Consider the following 18712-nt stretch of genomic DNA (forward strand, 5'->3'; position numbering starts at 1 on the left):
GGTTTCTCTGCATTTGACCCATCCTGTGTTAGGAGCAGTGTGCTGCCATTATGTACGGCGCCCGGGGAGCAGTGTAGGGAACGGTGCCTTGCTCAGGGACACCTCTGTAGCACTTGGTCTTTTTGGGACTGGAACTGGTGACCTTCCAGTTGCCAAGCTGTCCCTATGGACTTCGCCACCACCGTTAGATTTTGTAAAGAGAAACATCCATTCAAGCATTTCCACATGCACCCTCCTACCGTATTTCATTTATAAGTGAGTTATGTTGTTCAGCCCACCTTGCCTCTCATTGGAAACTTGAGTCTAAATAACAGGGATTTGAAGTCCCCAACATACCAACCAGCAGTGTGTGTAATATGAGAGTTTGATAACTTGTACAACAAACATCTTTAGGCAAGCATCATGACCAGCAGCATGGATTTCTGCGGCACCTGGAAGGTTTATTCTGAGGAAAACCTTGAGGGCTTCTTAAAAGTCATGGGTGAGTATATTTTCATATTTAGAGAATGTATTTTCTTATGAATGCATACATCATATATTATTTTTCCTTTTAAGGTGCACCTGAAATGATTATCAAAATGCGAAAGGATGTCAAACCGGTGTTGGTGATTGAGCGGAAGGGCTCAGACTTCACCTACACCATGAAGACTCCCCTTGGCACCAGAGTTCACTCATTCAGGCTCGGCAAGGAGTCCGAGATGACCGTGGCGGATGGCAGGAAGTTTAAGGTAAACGTTTAACTCTTCGTGCATCATGTGAGCTGATGATGTCAGAATTAAACCCTGAAAATCAGTCTTTAGACTTGGTAGGCTTGTGTCAGTATATTACAGTGAGGCTATAGTTTTTGTGCAATTTTAGGTAAAAATCCAGTTTTTCAAGCAGCTAGCAGTTAATGTAATCTGATTCATGAAAATATATCAGAGATCAGAGACAATGCTATTTAAATGATGGCCATCTAAGGCAGATTGATGGGGTTTTGATGGGAAGTAAAAGAAAAGCTTTAACTTACATTATACTGTTTTGGCATGTATTTGTTATTGATTGCTAAATCGCTGAGAATTAGATCATCATCATTTGTTTATTGCCATGTAGGTTTTCACACACAAGGCATTTTCTTAGTGTATAACTGTGCATACATAAACACAGTGAGAGAAAAAAAAAAATGGTAATGGAAAAGAGAATAGAATATTGAGAAATATTTTAAAGACTTCTGAAACCTATTGAAGGATTAAACATGTAAACAAGAAATATAATGTACAAAAAAGGAAATACATACAAGTATATGACAAATGACTAACACACAATATGTACAGTAGCCTATATCTGAAATAAAAGTGGATGCAGTGTGTTGTTCTAAAAAGTGATATTATTGTTTAGTGGTGTGCAATATCATGATAGATAAAAAAAATTATGATTGACCAGTGCACTGTCAGAGAGAAGAACGGGAAGCTGATCGCTGAAGCTGAAAAGTTCACTGCTGTCCGAGAGCTCCAAGGAGATGACATGGTGGAGGTCAGTGGCCTTCATTATTTTACAAACCCAGGGATTCAGTGTTAGAAATAAACTTAGATTTAATGACACATGATCTTCAAAGAAAATTAAACAAATAAAGGAAGGTTTTTGCAACAGTTAAAGATGGATTTAACGGTTGCATTTTCTGTTGTTCTCTGTTTAATGCCACCGTTTTGTTACAACAAATCCTAACCCTGTATCCACTCAGCTATTCTTCCAGTTCACACTAATTGTGTCAGTTTTTTTTTTTTAACATGAAATTGTTTCCTTTCTGTCTCTGCTTTCTCTCTGTTCCAGACTATCACTGCTGGCGATGTAAATTTCATCTGCAGAAGCAAACGAGCCTGATCCAGGCCTGAAGCTGAAGCTACTTTAAGCAGGGAACCATGTGGATAGCACATAAAATAAATAATAATAATAAATAACTTTCATTCATAAATAATACCTTTATGAATACATTTGAATGATGAAATAAACCAAAGTGTGTGTTTTTATTCAGTGGTGGAAAGAAACTAAGTACATCAATCAAGTGCAAATGTAAGCTGCTATACCATACCATTTTATGCTACGTTAGGCCTCTACTTCACGACATCTCAGAGACAAATATCATACCTTTTACTCTTCTACCTTTGTCTGAGGTTTCAGTTTTTAATTTACTTTTATTTACAATATTTTGTCTTAAAAAAATATGTCTGGACGTGCAACACAAAGACTTTCAATCTCTTCTGTTAACTTAGTAATACTTGAGTTATGTTTTAAATACATCGCATTTACTTGACGTAGAAGAGTTTTACTGTGTGGTTACATTTACTTTTTCGACATCTTTTTAAAAAAAAATAAAGAATTGATTGTTTCTGCCACAGCTGCAGGTGAACAGCAGAGGACGCTGTAGGTTTTTATTCCCCCCGTTTGTTTGAGAAGAAGAACCAAAAGGCGCCCTCCAACTGCGCATGCGCCCAACATATTTTTGCTGCAGCAGATTTTTGTTTCCTTCAAAAAACCATTTCTTCTGCATAGTGAGTGTAACTTTATGGCCAAATACATGAGGCCCCCATGCTCGTCTTTGTTCGTCAGAAACATCTCCGATGAGTCCAGGTGAGTCAACACTCGGAGAAAGTCAGCTATCAAGCGCTAACTTACTCATATTAACGGCAGCTAACTGACTTAGCGTAGCTGCTAACGTTAGCCTCCTCGCAGAAGCTTCAAGTTACGTTTAACCAACGTGCAGAGGCGCTTTATGTGTGAAATATGTATTAGCTGCTGCTCATAGTTAGGCCAATCTGTAATAAGGTGTCTATGTTAATATGTCATATGTCGGTACTGTATCTTTGTTTACATTCCGTTTCTGTTGCACGGTTCATGTGTATAAATTAGCTAACGTAAATAAAGCTACGTTAGCTTACTTATAAACAATAGTTCAGTAATATTACATGTTTTGGTGATTTGCAGGCAAAACTATTTAAACGTATTATTTAATATGGTTAAAAGTTGTTATCAAGCCCAACTAACCGCTATGTCACAAACCGTTATTTCAGTTAACCGTTATTCTTTTAAAGTCTGTTATGGTCTGTAACGTCTTTAGGGTTATATACATTAAATTAAGCTTATTTGCTTTTTCCGTCCTCAAATATAAAATACCTATAAAAACAGCAAGACAAATTGAAAGGATAGGACAACAAAATTATGCATTTTCGTTTGAAAAGTTTCTTCTGCAGCCTGAAAATCACCAAAACACTGTCAACAATTACCTTAACCTCTCTGCTGAACATCTACTAATGACTACAAATATCTCACTGTGTGCTGATCTCACACATTACAATACACAAAGGTAAATCCAAGTACTCCTCCAAAAAATCTAGTGTGAATGGAGCAACCGTCTCGACATATGTCACTTTTTTAGACTTAGTGATTTCTAACCTTGAATTTCATGCTAAAGAAAATACTGTACACATCTTAAAGGTTCAGTTCACGCCAAAACGCAACATAATTGTAAAACAAAAGCAACCTCTAGAATAAATAAAGTTCCTAAGCTGCAGCCGAACTGAGAGCAATAACACAGAAACCTTGTACAGCTGGATCTGTCACCAGTTAAGAGGTCAGACAGATCTTTAGTGTTTTGGGGTGAACTGTCCCTATTGAGCCCTCTGAACAGCTGTTCTCCCAGCTGCTGCTGAGTGATGATATAGTTAGAGCTTCCTCTGATGGTCAGTTGAGTCATATTTTTATTTACGGTGTTCAGGCCTGAGGATTTGCGGCGTGAGTTTGGCCGCTATGGGCCTGTAGTAGATGTCTACATCCCACTTGACTTCCATACACGCCGACCAAGAGGATTTGCATACATTCAATATCCTTTCCCAATGAGTGTTTACTGTGTTGGTGCTCCTGCTAACAAAACATTTTAATTTCCTTTTCAGCTGAGAAGATGTGCTTTTTTTGTGACATTATTTCATGTATTTATTTTTGATTGAATATCTAACGCACTTATTTTTCTGTTATTGCTTCAGAAAATGTTAAAGCATCCAGTTGTGGAACCGGCCACAAAGAGTAACAAAGACCCGTGTAGAATAGCTGTAAAGACAAGTCTCACAGACCTTCAGGATCAGAGGGAGGGAAAAGGTTGAAAAGAGAAAGTAAAGCATGAAGAGGAAAAGGGAACGGAGACAAATCTTGGATATGGCGGCAAAGAATTGGGAAAAGAAAAAGAGGTTAAAGAGGAAAAGGCAAGCAGCAGTCCAGAGTCTCTGTGGGAGTCGATTAAAGAGTGTAAAGATCAAAATGAAGTTCAAAGTCAAGCATGGGCAAAGGTAACAAGTCTGAATTATTTGTATCCTCACAAGACAAATTCACAAATCTGACAACAAAATCATCTTTCCTTGTGATATAAATGACATTTGTGTTTTCATTATGATCAAGAAATGTAATCAATAATTGAATGTATTTGATTTGTATTTGTAGACCTGATCCCTCACAATGATTACATGTGTTTGAAAATGCTTCATCTTTTATCTCTACAAAAAATAACTGAGTGTATTTTGTTTGTTGTTTTTTCTCTTGCTAAACTATAATAAGAAATAATAGTTTGTGCTTTTTTCTTAAATGTTTTGTGTTATAAGTCAGGCCATGCAAATGTAATGAATGCCATTTTTCTTATAAAGAGAGAAAAAATAATGATATAAAAGTTTATTTTCTTAAATTACTACTTCATTGTGAAAGGAAGAAAACACTTTGAATTTGTGTGGCCTGACTAAAACTGTGATCAAAAGAAAACCCTTAACCACTCAGCATATTTGAGGATGTGCGTGATGCAGAGGACGCTCTTCACAGTCTGGACAGGAAGTGGGTTTGTGGCCGGCAGATTGAAATCCAGTTTGCCCAGGGTGACAGAAAGAGTAAGTGTTCAACTCTATTGTACCTTTTTATTTGTTGATTCCATAAAATACTGTAGACTTTGATAGAATGTGTTTTTGCAGTCAGAATTGTACCTCCCTCAGAGCGTTCCTTATTATTTTTATTTTATCGGACATTTTGAATTAAAAAAAGTTGTTAATATCTTATCATATGTATTTATTGCACATGCTTACGTATTTTTTTTATTATTTTTTTTGTCTTTCATTGCATTTCATTCTAAAAATCAAACAACATTTACGAAACCTAATTTCCCCGGGATATAGAATGTTTTTTAAAATTCAGATTTAACTTTTTACACCATTACACAGTGGTACATTTACTGTATGATCACCTGAACAGCAATCATCCAGCGTTTCTAAATGACTAAAAGAGATAGTAAATGTATTAATACTGACAGACCTAGATTGTAGGTATGAGTCAATGTACAGATGGTAGATGGCAGCACTGTAAAAGCTTAATGATAGCATAAAGACTAGCATTATAGTGTAACAACGTCAGTAATAAACAAATACATTGAGCCTTTTGTGTTTTGTTCTCGGAAATGTAACCTTCTGATCACTGTTTTTATTCTCAGCACCAAATCAGATGAAGACAAAGGAGAGGCATTCTCCAGGCAGATCGTCTCGATACGACGACCACGATCGGGACAGCCGGCGCAGGCGTTCGCGTAGCCGCAGCAACGAGCGGTACAGATCACGCAGCCCCTCTTATGATCGCCATCGCAGGCGATCGGAGAGTCCTCGAGAGTGAGTTTCTCTCTGAGCAGTCTAAGACTTGTACTTACATGTTTCTTTAAAAGGAAAAACAATCTATTCATGTCTGTTCAGATCTCGTGGACAGGTGTATGGCAGAGGAAGAAGCAGGAGTCGTGAGAATGAGAGGTACATCTTCTTTCTCTTTATTTCCTACTTTCTTGATCATGCTGCTGTCTGTATTACTGTACAAATACACAGACTTATCGTGAAGTGATACTGTTAGTGAAGTCAGAGGAAAAACTGAATGTACAGGACAGTTATCTTTAGTGCCTGGAAATGTAGATAATCATAAGTGTCTTAGTCATGGGTCTCAAACAATGTTAGGACTGATGGCTTCCTGAAGCATAGAGAGTAATATGGAGGGCTACTTGTTTGGTATAATGTTCCTGAATATTGTGAATTTATTGGGTCCAAAACAAAGATATGTAAATAGCAAATGTAATCGCAAAGAGTGCCTTAGGGAAAATAGCTTCCCCTTAGTTAATGTGTGACTCAGGCTATTTTAGACTCAATGGCTCCAGGTTGTTTCTATCCCTGCTATAGTATAATAGTACTGGGCCCTAAACGTTCTCATTGTGTCTTTAGATACCGGCAGAGGCCTCGAAGAGAGTCCAGAGCGAGATCTCGCTCCAAATCTGCATCTCCACGAGAGAACGCCAACCCTTCATCGTCTTCCCATTACCCCGAGGAAGAAGTGCGACGGGCCCACTCCCCAACCCGCTCCAAGTCCCGCTCCGCTTCAAGATCACGCTCTCGTTCCCGGTCCAGATCCTGGGCCGGACGTAAGTCAGGAGGACGCTAGGAAAGTACCCCCCCTCCTTTATCCGCCGTTATGTCAGATGCACCCGAGTTGGTTCATTTGTCAAATGTTTGTTTTGACATGAATGTAACGTCCGCTGAACCATTTGTAGAAAGCTTGTTTTCGCAGCTCCGTTTTAAGAAAAATGTCGGTCCTTCGCTTGGTTTTATAAAATTGTATTGGTGAGATTCCCCCCGATATAAATATGAAACAGGTTTCAGTGCTAGTCGCCCAGGAATAATTATCTTTTTTATATACTGTTATTAGTCATTTTGTTTTCTAATCCCTATGCATCCATTTTTTCAAAAAATAACATTCAGTATTTAAAATTGAATTTGGTGACGAACCAAACCATCGTTTCTGTGTGTCTTAACGCAAATCATTTACTTTAAACTTGACTGCTGAACTGAGCTGTAGCGTCAAGTATGAAAGTACTGCGAGTAAAATACACAGATTCGCTGCTATGGTCCTAAAGTGTTAAGATGTTATCGACCATTGACGTAAACCACAAGCTGTTTAAAATGTACATTAATCTGTTTAAATGTTGTGTGTTTTCTGTACCGTTTTCAAAAGGTATTTTATTTTTGGAACAAAAGTTTTCTCTTGGTGTTTACTCTGCCGTGTTGATGGTTTTTCATTTAATCCCGTCACTGCATGTTTAATCTCCTAATCTTCTACCTTTATGATGAAGAAACTGTTATTTTCAGTAATAAATGGATAACGTTCAGTATAAGGAATCCGTTCTTGACTTCAGTTTGTAAACTCTGCTTGTACAGACAAATTGGTTTACTGTGAGTTTAATGTTATAATGCCAAGCCATACTTTATTTAGGAAAACTAAATAAAACGAGATAGAAAAGTGCTGGAATTTAGCACTGGCTCCCTCAACCAAAAAGCAAAGTGTTGTGGCAAACAAAAGTTTATTTTGCTGACACTTTTTTCCCCATCAAGATAATTCTAAAATATACACTTGTGATAAACACTTTGTAGCTTAAATGCAATCACTAGAAGGTGAAGACAACCATATACAACCTAAACCATGAACACATGACTTCACCTCCACTTGTCTTAACCCAGATTTTTATTTTGGCAATACAACTTAAACCCCAGGCTCCTCCAACAGTGCAAAAATATAATATTAAAATGGATTTAAGAAAAACATTATAATGCTATTGACATAATGGTGCTAGAAAGTTGCAGGGACAAATACAAAAAGAAATGCATAAAATAGAATAAGATAAAACAAAATGTCCAATTAACTGTTATAACAAAAATGCAGTCTCATTTAGCTACTGTATAGCAACCACCCTTTTTAAGAACGTGGTTATCATCAGGAGTGGGGAATTCACTTACATTTTTAAGTCAGTGAACAAAACTTGAACATCTCTTAAGCTTGTGTTAACCTACAGCTATTAAAGGTCACCTATCATGCAAAATGCACTTTTTGATGTATTTTATACATAAATGTGTCCCCAGTGTGTAAGGAGACTCACAAAGTGTCAGAAAATACAACCCTCTCTCTTTTCCTCCGTACCCACATCTCTTTAAACAGGGGTACAACAGAGCTGACCCAGATTTTGTGCGTTCATAACGACATTAACATGTGGGCTGGCTTTACAATGAACTCCTAGCAAAGTTCCGCCCACGGCCCAACCTATCAGAAACAATGCGCAACGTGTTTTGGAAGTAAAATATTCTGTGTTTACATTAGCAAGCGTCGCTAACTCCAACAAGCCATTTAGGACAGAGAGTGAATACACATACTTTACAGAGATGCTGTATGAGAAACCAATGTGAGTTTGGAACATTGAACAATGTAAATCTATTCTAGTAGACCTCAACAATGGAATTATGATCAGTAGAAATGACCATGACATGGGACCTTTAAAGCTACGGACCCAGAATCAGCACTATAGTAACAGGGCTGAAATAGAGGCCATTCTACAATGGGTGAGTGATCTGTTTGGTATGTTGAGCAAAACACTTCATAGACATGTTTTGTATAGATATAATAATAATAATATTGGGAGGGATAAAACCCTCTTTAATGGTCACACAGGCAGGGCACACACAGTGACATTTGGCCTCTGCATTTAACCCATCCTAGTACCAGGAATCTATGGGCAGCTATTGCACAGCGCCCGGGGAGCACTGGGAGTGGGGGGGGTTGTCCGGTGCCTTGCTCAAGGGCACCACGGCAGGGCAGGAGGTGAACTTGGACCTCTCCAAGTAGCAGTCCACACTTCATATTTAGGTCTGGTCGTGGACCCTACGGCTCACAGTCCAAGACCCTACTGACTGAGCCACTGCCGGCCCTATAATATATTGTTCAAATATAGCATAATAGGTGAGCTTTAAACCAAAAAGTTTGTTGGATTCGACAAAGGGAGAAGAAAAGTGCATAAAGTGCAATTTCATCTCAGTGTTTTGAGATACATTTTTGCACAGAGTTTCCCCTCCTCTCTAACAGCCTGATGTGTAGTACTAGTTTTGGTTGTATGAGAATAAGTTTGAACTACAGTTTTTGGGCGTCTGCATGGAAAACAACCAGTCCAGCCATGGATATTGATTTCCTTTTAATGGACCAGTAGCTGGGAAAAACAGCTTAAATTAGATTCACAGTGACGAGGCAACCATGTATGAAATCAGACGTGTCTCATTGATCCCTGCATCGAAAAAAGGAACATTGATTAAACAAGTACAAACGCAGCATGGAGGCTTGATGGGAGTCTGTCAGGAATAGCTGCTTTAAAGCAAAGGTTAGCTTACAAATAGAGGACAAACGGAAGCAAGATAATACTTTATTCATACTGTAGTTATATCTGACAGATAAGAAGACGTACAAATGGAGGCTGAACAATAACAGAGTTAAGTTCTTAACTATAGTCATACAAAAAGGAGGCCAATCTGTATTCTTGTGTTGTTGAACATCTGTGGATTTCCCATCCGCCGTTCTGTGTCTTAGCAAACGCACAGTGGGACTAGCCTGAATCAATTGATCAATTGATCTTAAATATGTCTGCAATAATTCTGATTATTTACAAATGTAAGTCATTCTTTAAACAGAAGTGTCATCTTAAAGGGACAATTCCCCCCACAATCAAAAAGTTTTAAAAAAGGTCCTTCCTGTAGTGCTGTTTCTTAACCTAAATTGGTTAATTTTTAATCCGAGAGTGTTGGAGATATCAGTCTGATGTAAACATGAATGGCGTCCTCTGCTGAGCTTTATCTCAGATGAGCTGCAGTAAAGGAGCCCTTAGCTAAATGGACTGCATTTATATAGCGCTTTATCCAGTCTTAACGACCCCTCAAAGCGCCTTTACATTCTACAAGTCCTCATTTACCCATTCATCACAACCCATACAGACTGGATACAAGGTTCCACCTGCTCAGAGAAACTAACATTCACACACTGAGAAATGTAGGGTTAGGTATCTTGCCCAAGGAGAAATCAACATGTTGATTGCAGGACCTGGGATCGGAATAGTTCAATTTATTTTCTGCTCACATCAAAATCTGTGGATAATCTTAAATGATCAGGTCATGATTACTGATTTAGTTTAATTATATTGGAAAGCCATCAAGAAGGACATCTAGTTTGACCTATTAAACAATAATGTGTGACCCAGCCCAGGTCAAACCACCCACATTATCCAACACTGCAGTAACAGACCTGTGAGCTTCACTGCTCATTGCTGTCTAGTGCAACATTTCTTCCTTTGTAATAAGTACGGGATATCTAGCATTTAACCAATATTTCTATATAACGCTTCTAAAACCTCTCCTTTATGTATTTCATAATCCACCTTTAAGGCTCTCAGATGAAGATTCCCATCCCTGTGCATCCTGTTCTGTCCTATCTGCATTCCAACAAGTTCAGGGACACAAACCCCTTCAGCTCACCCCTAATGACTCGCAGGAACTGGCAGTCACTCCATTCATTCTGCTGCGAGGGAAATGGCAACAGAGCATCACAACAGTATCGATTGAATTGTCTCTGACAGGCTATAAGTTGTCAGGGATCATTTGCTTTTATCCAGTGGCGGCTGTTTGCCAGTTTTGTCCTTTGTTTAGAAGAGGATGCAGAAGATAGAAGATGTACTCGTAGGATTGTGTTCAGCAGCATTAAGCCTTCGTTACATTTCATATCCAAGATGATAGGTAAGAGAATTAATACTATTCTAATATCTTTGATGTTGTTAAATGTTGAATAAATGTTGGTTGGTGAAAAAAGGGGCATATTAGAACATAGCAGGTTCATTTTTGGAAATATCCATCAAAAAGAACTTTCTAATCCCTGAGATTTTTCCAGAAGGTACAATCTTTTATATGTTATTAGATTATATTTGAAGATGTATGATAGAGTAGATTGAATTGGCCAACCTTGGCCATCGTAGTATCTTGATCAAAATTCGTAAAAAAAAAAATACATTGTTATTTATAGAGCAATCAGACTTTTTTAACACCCAAATATCAACATTGTTATTGGCCCCAACATTTAAGTAATGGTTGGACTATAAACTTAATGATTCACCTTAATGAAGTCAATTATTCCCATTATTCACAAAATACTAAATTACACTATTTGATACCTTCTACACTCTATAACAAAGTGTGTTAGTTTGTTATATAAACTACAAATCTAGGGTTTGGCTTCAAGATAGTTGGCCTATGATGTGTCTTTACAAAAAACATTATCACTTTCTGATTTAAAAAAACCCCAGTTAGCCATACCATAATCTCCCCCAAAAATCCATTATCTATTAGGCTTTACCTTGTTTGTTTTTTTACAGAACTGCTAATATAAAAAATGGGAGACTGGAACTTCCTCGGGGGGATTTTGGAGGAGGTGCACATCCACTCCACCATGGTCGGCAAGATCTGGCTGACCATCCTCTTCATATTCCGGATGTTGGTGCTGGGCGTGGCAGCGGAGGACGTGTGGAACGACGAGCAGTCGGACTTCATCTGCAACACGGATCAACCTGGCTGTCGAAACGTCTGCTACGACCAGGCCTTCCCCATTTCCCTCATCCGCTACTGGGTGCTGCAGGTCATCTTTGTGTCTTCCCCCTCCCTGGTGTACATGGGCCACGCCATCTACCAGCTGCGGGCTCTGGAGAAGGAGCGCCATTGCAAGAAGGTGGCTCTCCGCCGGGAGCTGGAGGCGGTGGACGTGGAGCTGGTGGAGGTGCGGAGGAGGATGGAGAAGGAGATGAAGCAGCTGGAGCAGGGGAAGCTCAACAAAGCTCCGCTGAGAGGCTCTCTGCTGTGCACCTACCTGGTCCACATTATGACCCGCTCCGTGGTGGAGGTCAGCTTCATGGTGGTGCAGTACTTTCTGTACGGAAACCGCCTGAAGCCTCTGTTCAAGTGTGAGAGGGAGCCATGCCCGAATGTGGTGGACTGCTTCGTGTCCAGGCCCACCGAGAAAACTGTGTTCATGATCTTCATGCAGAGCATCGCCTGCATCTCCCTCTTCCTCAGCATTCTGGAGATCATGCACCTGGGATTCAAGAAGCTCAAGAAGGGCATCCTGTCCTACTACCCTCATCTGAAAGACGACATGGACGATTATTACGTCGACAAGTCAAAGAAGAACTCTGTCGTGCATCAGGTTTGCATTGGCACATCTGCGAGTCGCAAGAGTGCCATCCCCACGGCACCATGCGGGTACACGTTGCTGTTGGAGAAGCAGGGCAACGGACCCACCTACCCTCTCCTGAACGCCTCATCTGCCTTCGTCCCAATAAAAGGGGACCCGGTTGCAAAGCCGGACGGTCACAAGGACGGCAAGGAGGGGGTGCCGAGCCCCACGGAGCAAAACAGCAACTCCAACAACACGAGCAGCGAGACGCGTTCCCCTCCTGCAGACAAACAGGAAGAGCCAGAGGAACCCAACCACGGGGACATGGAGTGTGCCGCCTCTGAGTACCCCACCCTCCCCGTAGCTGACCCCTCGTCATGCGCAGCGCTGTCAGGCATTGTGAGGAAGTCTCGGAGGGTCAGTCCACCGTGGAACTGCTCCACTCTGGTGGAGGGGAACGGCTCGGACAGTGACTCCTACCACGGGAACAACAGCAGCGTGAAGCTCCGCAGCAGCTGCGTGGGACCCCGAGCCAGAATCCTCTCTAAATCCGACATTAAGAGGCCGAGCAGGTCTCAGAGCCCGGACTCTGCGGGGGAGCTGAGCTCAGTGTCCCGACACAGCAGGGAGAGTAACAGCCCCCCCGCCTCCTCTCCAAACCGCAGAGTGTCAGCGGCCAGCAGTGGCAGCAGCAGAAGAGCTCCAACTGATCTGCAAATATAAACCGTTGGCTCCGACATGGCGACACAAACTCTCAATAAGCCATGTGTGGATGCAAGTTGTTTGAACGCTATATTCCTTCACTTCACACAAAAACACACAAGATATCGTTTTTTGCCACTAGATATCTCTCAATAAAAAATGTGACGAATTTGGTTGTGAAGTATCGATGGATCCTTGCGGACAGGATTCGGCTTTTTTTCATCGTTCAGGAGGGGTTCACTGGAAGCCGAATTATCCGCAGAGCTTTCCTATTGTTCAAAACAAACGGACCCACTGAGAAAAACCAATGAAAAGACTTAATAAAGCAGTCTTACATTGAATCTGTGTTTGTAGTTTCTACAGTCAGGTTTGATGAACGTATTGGCTAACATTAGCTCAGTTTGTTTGACTTAAGGTTCAGACGTCCACTGACTAACATCCTTTATCCAATTCAAATACAGAGTTGAAAAGAGCAGATCTACAAAGTGTATTGTAAAAATTATGCTTCAACTGGATAAAAAGTATATTTATGACAGCTTCTGAAAAAAACAATGACGCATGCAAAAATCGGATTGCGACGCCATTACAGATGCGGCAAACAGACCGTTACCTTGAAAAAAACGATTTCTTAAGGTTTCAACATTTTTTGGAAGCATTTGTGATAACTTAAGTACACAACTAAACATTTTCATTTGGGAATGTTATGTATTATACTCCTGAGAGACATTTAACAAGCGGAAAAAAAGCCTTTGTTACCCATTTAGGAGATTACAGTTATTAGACCAATGAAAAGCCTTTACATTTTGGGTCAGATTACAATGGAATGTTTTGTTTTGTTACTTCAACACGTCTGTTAGAGATATTAAATGGACATTTAATGATTTGATTAGGCGCAGCAGCTCTGTCTGAATGATTAGAGGGCAGTGGAAAACTGAAGCACAAATCTATAAATTGTTTCAGGTCACAATGTGCCGTTGCACAACGGGATACTTTTAAAATCGTTGATGCTGTCAGATTGAATTAAACTCAGGCAGAAGGAACGTTCAACAAAATGTCCCAATTAAGTGCTAAATATATTTGTAGTGACAATGATAAAAGATGCATCATTTATCAGACTTTAATTTCCCTTCACACAAACTGCGACCTCTGAGTTATATATTTTGTATGACCCCTTTTTTCTTAGCAAAGCATTCTAATATCATTAACATATTTAAAAAAATGAAATGACCTTCCAAAAGAGTATTGTCTTTTTTATTATGTATTTATTTCAGATTAATGGATGTGTGATGTAAGCAGAATCCTTTGGTTGTAAATAGAGATACTGTATGAATTCAAGGGAATGGCTGATATCATATTCTGTAAAAGAAACATTTTTATTTATGACAAAGGATAAGTTGCTTCTTGTTATATGACAAACAACAACAGTGAAGTTATATTCATGGTTCATCCATTATTATTTAATAAACATTTACACATTCTTCAAAAAGAATGCTTAACGTTTTCTTCTATTTTGTACATGACAAAGCCCCTCCAGCTACTCTGCTGCTCTCTCTTCTGGCGATGGTTCGTACTGCATCAGCTGGAAATGAGATTAAGGCAGGGGTTAGAGTACACTAAGGCAGGGGTTCCCAACCCCCGGTCCGCGGACCGGTGGAGGTGTTACTGCCGGGCCGCGAAATAGCTGTGAGTTTATCGTAATATTTGCAGAATTATAAATATATACAAATATTTTATCATAATATTTTTTTCAAAAAGTGTTTAATGTTCGCACCTATACCAGTCATATTATTTCATCCAGTAGCCTAGTTAAACTTTCACCAGAAAACAGTTGAAAGTGGCTTTTATGATGTTCCGAGGGATTCGGCGGCTCAGGTCTCAGCCTCTTGTGCGCACGAGAAAGTTACCGGTGCGCCAAGTAGGAAGAGGAGCGCACAGGAGACAACCGTTTAATTGCAGACTGTTATGTTTATGTGGGGAAATGGCAGTGCATACATTATTTGAGATATATTTCAAACTCGGACTTCATTTTAAGGAAATGCCGGCCAGGGGTGTAGAGCTATGTTTATTTTATTAGCTTTTCTTTTTAATGACTGATTTTAAAAGCCATTTTCTTAATGTCTTTCATTTTTTTGTAAAGCACTTTGAATTGCCTTGTGTTGAAAAGTGCTATATAAATAAACTTGCCTGGCCTTTGTTTAAGCACCGGATTGGCAAAACAGGAGAGTAAACCAGTCTGCCTTGATCTATGTATTAATGTCTGTGACTCTCACAGTATCTGCTGCCCGCAGCTGTTTTATAGAAGGAAAACCTCCTTCACTTCATGAAATGGCTGCAGCATCAGGAGGCAGCGGGACGTATACTCCGCCTCTGAGAAGTGCAGCACCAGCGCGCCGAGAGCTGTGCCTTTTTACGCACCGCCTTCGCTGTGTTTACCTTCATCAGAACAGCGAGTGACTGCAGGCTGCTACGTGTTAACCACACACATCTCTACACACATCGAACTGCCCGATTACTCCCCCTTTTATTAGTTTTATGAAGGAGATGTCCAGTCACCAAGGTGCATGGTGTGTGTGTGTGTGTGCTCTGCTCAGCTCTGTGTTTGTGTCTGTCCGACACCGGCATTTGTTTTCAAATGACCATGAACAGTAATGTACACACATCTGGCTAACTCCATAGGTAGCCTATATGCGGGTGTTCCCAAAATAAATGAGTTTAATCTTAATCTCGATGTAGTGCTAAATGCTGTCGGACGTGCACCGGAACGAACGTCACTATCATAATATCTTCTGAAAACAAATGCCAGTGTCACACACACACACACACACACACACACACACACACACACACACACACACACACACACACACACACACACACACACACACACACACACACACACACACACACACACACACACACACACACACACACACACACACACACACACACACACACACCACACACACACACACACACACACACACACACACACTTCATAATGCGCCTTCTCCTCGTTTTCCCAGCATTCACTGGATTATCCGTAAATCATACAAACAAAACCAAAACGTTGATTTATCTGTTTTCCCGTTTTGGTTTAAAAACTGAATAACGTCGGTTTTTTGGTTTTCCGAAAAACCAAAAAACGACACCGGTTCTTTTTTAAACGTTGTTAATATGTTTTGGATGCATATTGTTCTAGTATTTGTTCAGGCTGTTACATACAATTAGCCTCTGTTGCTACCTGCTGGTGAGTAAATATTAAAATCAGTTAAAATTGACAACCGGCCCGCGATTTTTTTTTAATGTATCTGCCGGTCCTTGGCACAATAAAGCTTGGGAACCCCTGCACTAAGGCACAAGCAGCTCTGGTTATTTTTTTATTTAGACTTGCATCTCACCCTGTTTCTCAGCTCTTTATTCTCCCCCATGAGAAGGTTGCATTTCTGTTGTAGGTCAGCCAGCTCCATGCGAAGAGTCTCAACATCGGCCGGCTCTGGACTGGCCGCTCCGAGGTGCAGCTTTATGAAGCTGTGCAGCTGGTTAAGGTCAACGTGCGCACTCTGTAAAGCCATTATGTGAAGAAAAATTATGATTTCTGCGCAATCAATGCAACTAACTAAGATACATTAACCTAAAGCATGGTGCTAAACTGCAGTCTTGCTGAGTTCAATGATCTAGCAGCGGTTTCACACTTTCGTTTTCTATACATAAAGAAAATCAATGTTGATCTGATTCCCAATGACACAATTATCTGACAAAGGCCGCCTAAATTAGAGATTTTTAAAACCAGCTGAATGGCTATTTATCTTTCTAGCTGTATTGACATTTTAACCAGAGGGGAAATACTGGGCTTTATAACGACTGGCTGATATCTTCCACAGCAATTGTCCAGTCAGCCTAACACCTTAGACCAGGCTTGTGTAAAAAAATCTCTAAGCACACAGTAAACTAAATTGATGTTTCTTTAATCATTGAGTGACGTGCCATAAAAAATGTCTTGTTAGGAAATGTATGCTCTCAAGAAGATTTCCCATTGCATTTAGGCTCAAGTACAATAGGGACCAAATATCTCAGCTTTACATGAATTATAGACTGGGTATTCTTATTCAATACATTTGTGTTCAATGTACCACGTCCATAGGTGAAGAGACTGAAATGCTATGTTTCTCTTAACATTATTTTCTCATAAAAACACACTGTATCCCTTTTTGTATTGGGGTTGGGCAGGGTAATCAATTTTGATACACCAACACTTGTTTTTAAATAGTGATTAGTAGCTTTACAGCTTCCTTTGGAACCACAGTTTCCGTCCTAGGAGGCTGGAATTTGGCACGGGGGACAAGTGATTGTGAGGTACAGTGTGAATGGGTGTGTGCACTGAGGGTTGCTGCTAGTGTAAATTAGGCTTGTAAACCCTAATGGCTCTGTAAAGCTGCACACATGAGAAAAGGATACTCCAGTGCATTGTCAGGTTTGTCGGCCTCTTCATAAAGTGCCACTAATACTGCAAAAAGAGAAACAAAACAGTGATGAAGCAGCACAACAGAGATATCATGCCACTTGATGGATAGGCGCAACAACATGCACTGATTGCAAATGTACAGGAGACAGTGGATGGTTGTAAACACTTCTTGGTTCAGTGCCTTACTTCAGGATTCCTTGTGTGGGAGCTACAATTAGCAATGTTACCTGTCTTACCAAATCAATCAAATAATGACTAAAGTGTGCCATTGTTGTAACCCGCCCCATTACAGGGGTAAACTTTCAAATTAAGGATTAAGAATAAAGAAAAGTGATGAGACAACACCACAAATTCCCCAAGAATACAAATTATTCACTCCTCACGTTTGCCTTCCTTTAAGAATGACATCCACATCCACATTAGTGAGCTGTTTCTGAAACTTTTTTTGTATAACTTAGTCCTAAACGAAGAGCTCTGTTTGTATTTGCCCTTAACAAATAAACCTGGTGCTGACATTTAAAAAAACTTTAGAATAATAAAGTATAGGCCTACTTTATGTCTATATACCCCATAGCGTATGTTAATCTAACTGTTTACCTAAAATACATTCTAATCGAATATGAATTACATAATTTAAAATCCATCTATATCAGCACTTAGTTTAAATATAAATGTGGTCTTAAACATCACTTTCAAAGCTGAAAAGCAGTGTTTTGGTGGTAAATAGGCGCAATTTTTCACACAGCTTTGACATTTCCCATGCAGGATGGACCCTCTTGGTCAAAGGTTTTATAACCATCCCTTTGTCCCCTAAATGCTACAATACTGGATCTGAATAGCTTTTATACCCACCGCTTGTTATACTGTCAAGGACACCGGATTTTTCAAGATATCTTCTAAACTGTTCTCTCTTCGATTCCGGGGCCTGAAACACAAGATTCATATTTGACTATCACAAACTCTTTGACTCACTGAAGGTTAATAGCACACGTCTGACTGGTTTATCCATTAAGAAAACAATTGTGGATAAATAACTTCCAGACTCCGGTTGAGGGCAGTTAACTGCTTCACCATGCTAACTAGTTAGCACATTCTTCACACGAGCAACTACAGCATTTATTTAGCGAGCAGAAACAAATACCAGCTATAGAAAGAAACCGGGTGCTTACTCTGTAGTGGGCCATGGGTGCGAGGATAGCTGTGTATTTTACAGATGTCTAAAAATGGGCGACAGGTGTATAACTCTAAGCTGCTGTATGTTTGTGAGTTTACAACATACAGGAGGTGGGTTCGTTGCCATAACAACACATTAAAACGGCTGCCGAAAACACTTTTTTCATTGACTTGTTTTGTAGATACACTTTTTGTTGGAATAAATTAAACTGTCCACCTGTTAAAATACGTTTAAATATTTATGTTTTTCGTTTTTTATTAATTGTACAAGCTAAGGAAGCTCGAGAGAGGGCGTGCAAGCTGTTCGTCGTGTGC

General features: G+C 40.0%; 3 protein-coding genes and 1 pseudogene across 5 annotated transcripts; 3 read left to right on the forward strand and 1 right to left on the reverse strand.

The window, feature by feature from the left end:
• Positions 1 to 399: 399 nt before the first annotated feature.
• LOC117536682 (fatty acid-binding protein, liver-like) lies at positions 400 to 1934 on the forward strand. Its single transcript, XM_034201650.1, has 4 exons — positions 400 to 481; positions 556 to 728; positions 1423 to 1512; positions 1810 to 1934. The coding sequence occupies exons 1-4, from the start codon at positions 403 to 405 to the stop codon at positions 1858 to 1860; spliced, it is 393 nt and encodes a 130-aa protein (XP_034057541.1). The 5' UTR covers positions 400 to 402; the 3' UTR covers positions 1861 to 1934.
• A 498-nt stretch (positions 1935 to 2432) lies between these two features.
• LOC117536677 (serine/arginine-rich splicing factor 10-like) lies at positions 2433 to 7211 on the forward strand. Of its 3 annotated transcripts, none has more exons than XM_034201635.1 (6): positions 2433 to 2607; positions 3752 to 3856; positions 4798 to 4901; positions 5495 to 5666; positions 5748 to 5801; positions 6261 to 7211. In XM_034201635.1, the coding sequence occupies exons 1-6, from the start codon at positions 2543 to 2545 to the stop codon at positions 6475 to 6477; spliced, it is 717 nt and encodes a 238-aa protein (XP_034057526.1). In that variant the 5' UTR covers positions 2433 to 2542; the 3' UTR covers positions 6478 to 7211. The 3 variants fall into 3 exon arrangements, with proteins under 3 accessions (XP_034057526.1, XP_034057528.1, XP_034057527.1); XM_034201637.1 differs by lacking the exon at positions 3752 to 3856 and adding an exon at positions 4017 to 4316 and having other exon boundaries at positions 2454 to 2607; positions 4795 to 4901; XM_034201636.1 differs by lacking the exons at positions 2433 to 2607; positions 3752 to 3856 and adding an exon at positions 3867 to 4316 and having other exon boundaries at positions 4795 to 4901.
• Positions 7212 to 8797: 1586 nt separating this feature from the next.
• LOC117536650 lies at positions 8798 to 13741 on the forward strand (annotated as a pseudogene).
• A 263-nt stretch (positions 13742 to 14004) lies between these two features.
• Positions 14005 to 18703, reverse strand: LOC117536651 (c-Myc-binding protein-like). Its single transcript, XM_034201595.1, has 5 exons — positions 18394 to 18703; positions 18077 to 18149; positions 17218 to 17266; positions 16161 to 16290; positions 14005 to 14341 (listed from the first exon to the last, which is right to left on the reverse strand). The coding sequence occupies exons 1-5, from the start codon at positions 18406 to 18408 to the stop codon at positions 14297 to 14299; spliced, it is 312 nt and encodes a 103-aa protein (XP_034057486.1). The 5' UTR covers positions 18409 to 18703; the 3' UTR covers positions 14005 to 14296.
• Between the last annotated feature and the right edge of the window lie 9 nt (positions 18704 to 18712).

Source organism: Gymnodraco acuticeps, unplaced genomic scaffold, assembly GCF_902827175.1.
Source record: "Gymnodraco acuticeps unplaced genomic scaffold, fGymAcu1.1, whole genome shotgun sequence".
In the NCBI taxonomy this organism is placed as follows: Eukaryota; Metazoa; Chordata; class Actinopteri; order Perciformes; family Bathydraconidae; genus Gymnodraco; species Gymnodraco acuticeps.

Excerpts from the sequence above, each read along its gene's own strand:
- LOC117536651 (XM_034201595.1), bottom strand. Across the intron at positions 17,267-18,076 it reads CCTTGACAGTATAACAAGCG|TATTAGTGGCACTTTATGAA; the intron begins GTGGGTATAAAA and ends CTCTTTTTGCAG. Across the intron at positions 16,291-17,217 it reads AAACCTGACAATGCACTGGA|CTTCATAAAGCTGCACCTCG; the intron begins GTATCCTTTTCT and ends CCAGCTGCACAG.
- LOC117536682 (XM_034201650.1), top strand. The coding sequence starts at position 403 with ATGACCAGCAGCATGGATTTCTGCGGCACCTGGAAGGTTTATTCTGAG. Across the intron at positions 729-1,422 it reads CGGATGGCAGGAAGTTTAAG|TGCACTGTCAGAGAGAAGAA; the intron begins GTAAACGTTTAA and ends ATGATTGACCAG. Across the intron at positions 1,513-1,809 it reads AAGGAGATGACATGGTGGAG|ACTATCACTGCTGGCGATGT; the intron begins GTCAGTGGCCTT and ends TCTCTGTTCCAG.
- LOC117536677 (XM_034201635.1), top strand. The coding sequence starts at position 2,543 with ATGGCCAAATACATGAGGCCCCCATGCTCGTCTTTGTTCGTCAGAAAC. Across the intron at positions 3,857-4,797 it reads AGAGGATTTGCATACATTCA|ATTTGAGGATGTGCGTGATG; the intron begins ATATCCTTTCCC and ends ACCACTCAGCAT. Across the intron at positions 5,802-6,260 it reads AGGAGTCGTGAGAATGAGAG|ATACCGGCAGAGGCCTCGAA; the intron begins GTACATCTTCTT and ends TTGTGTCTTTAG.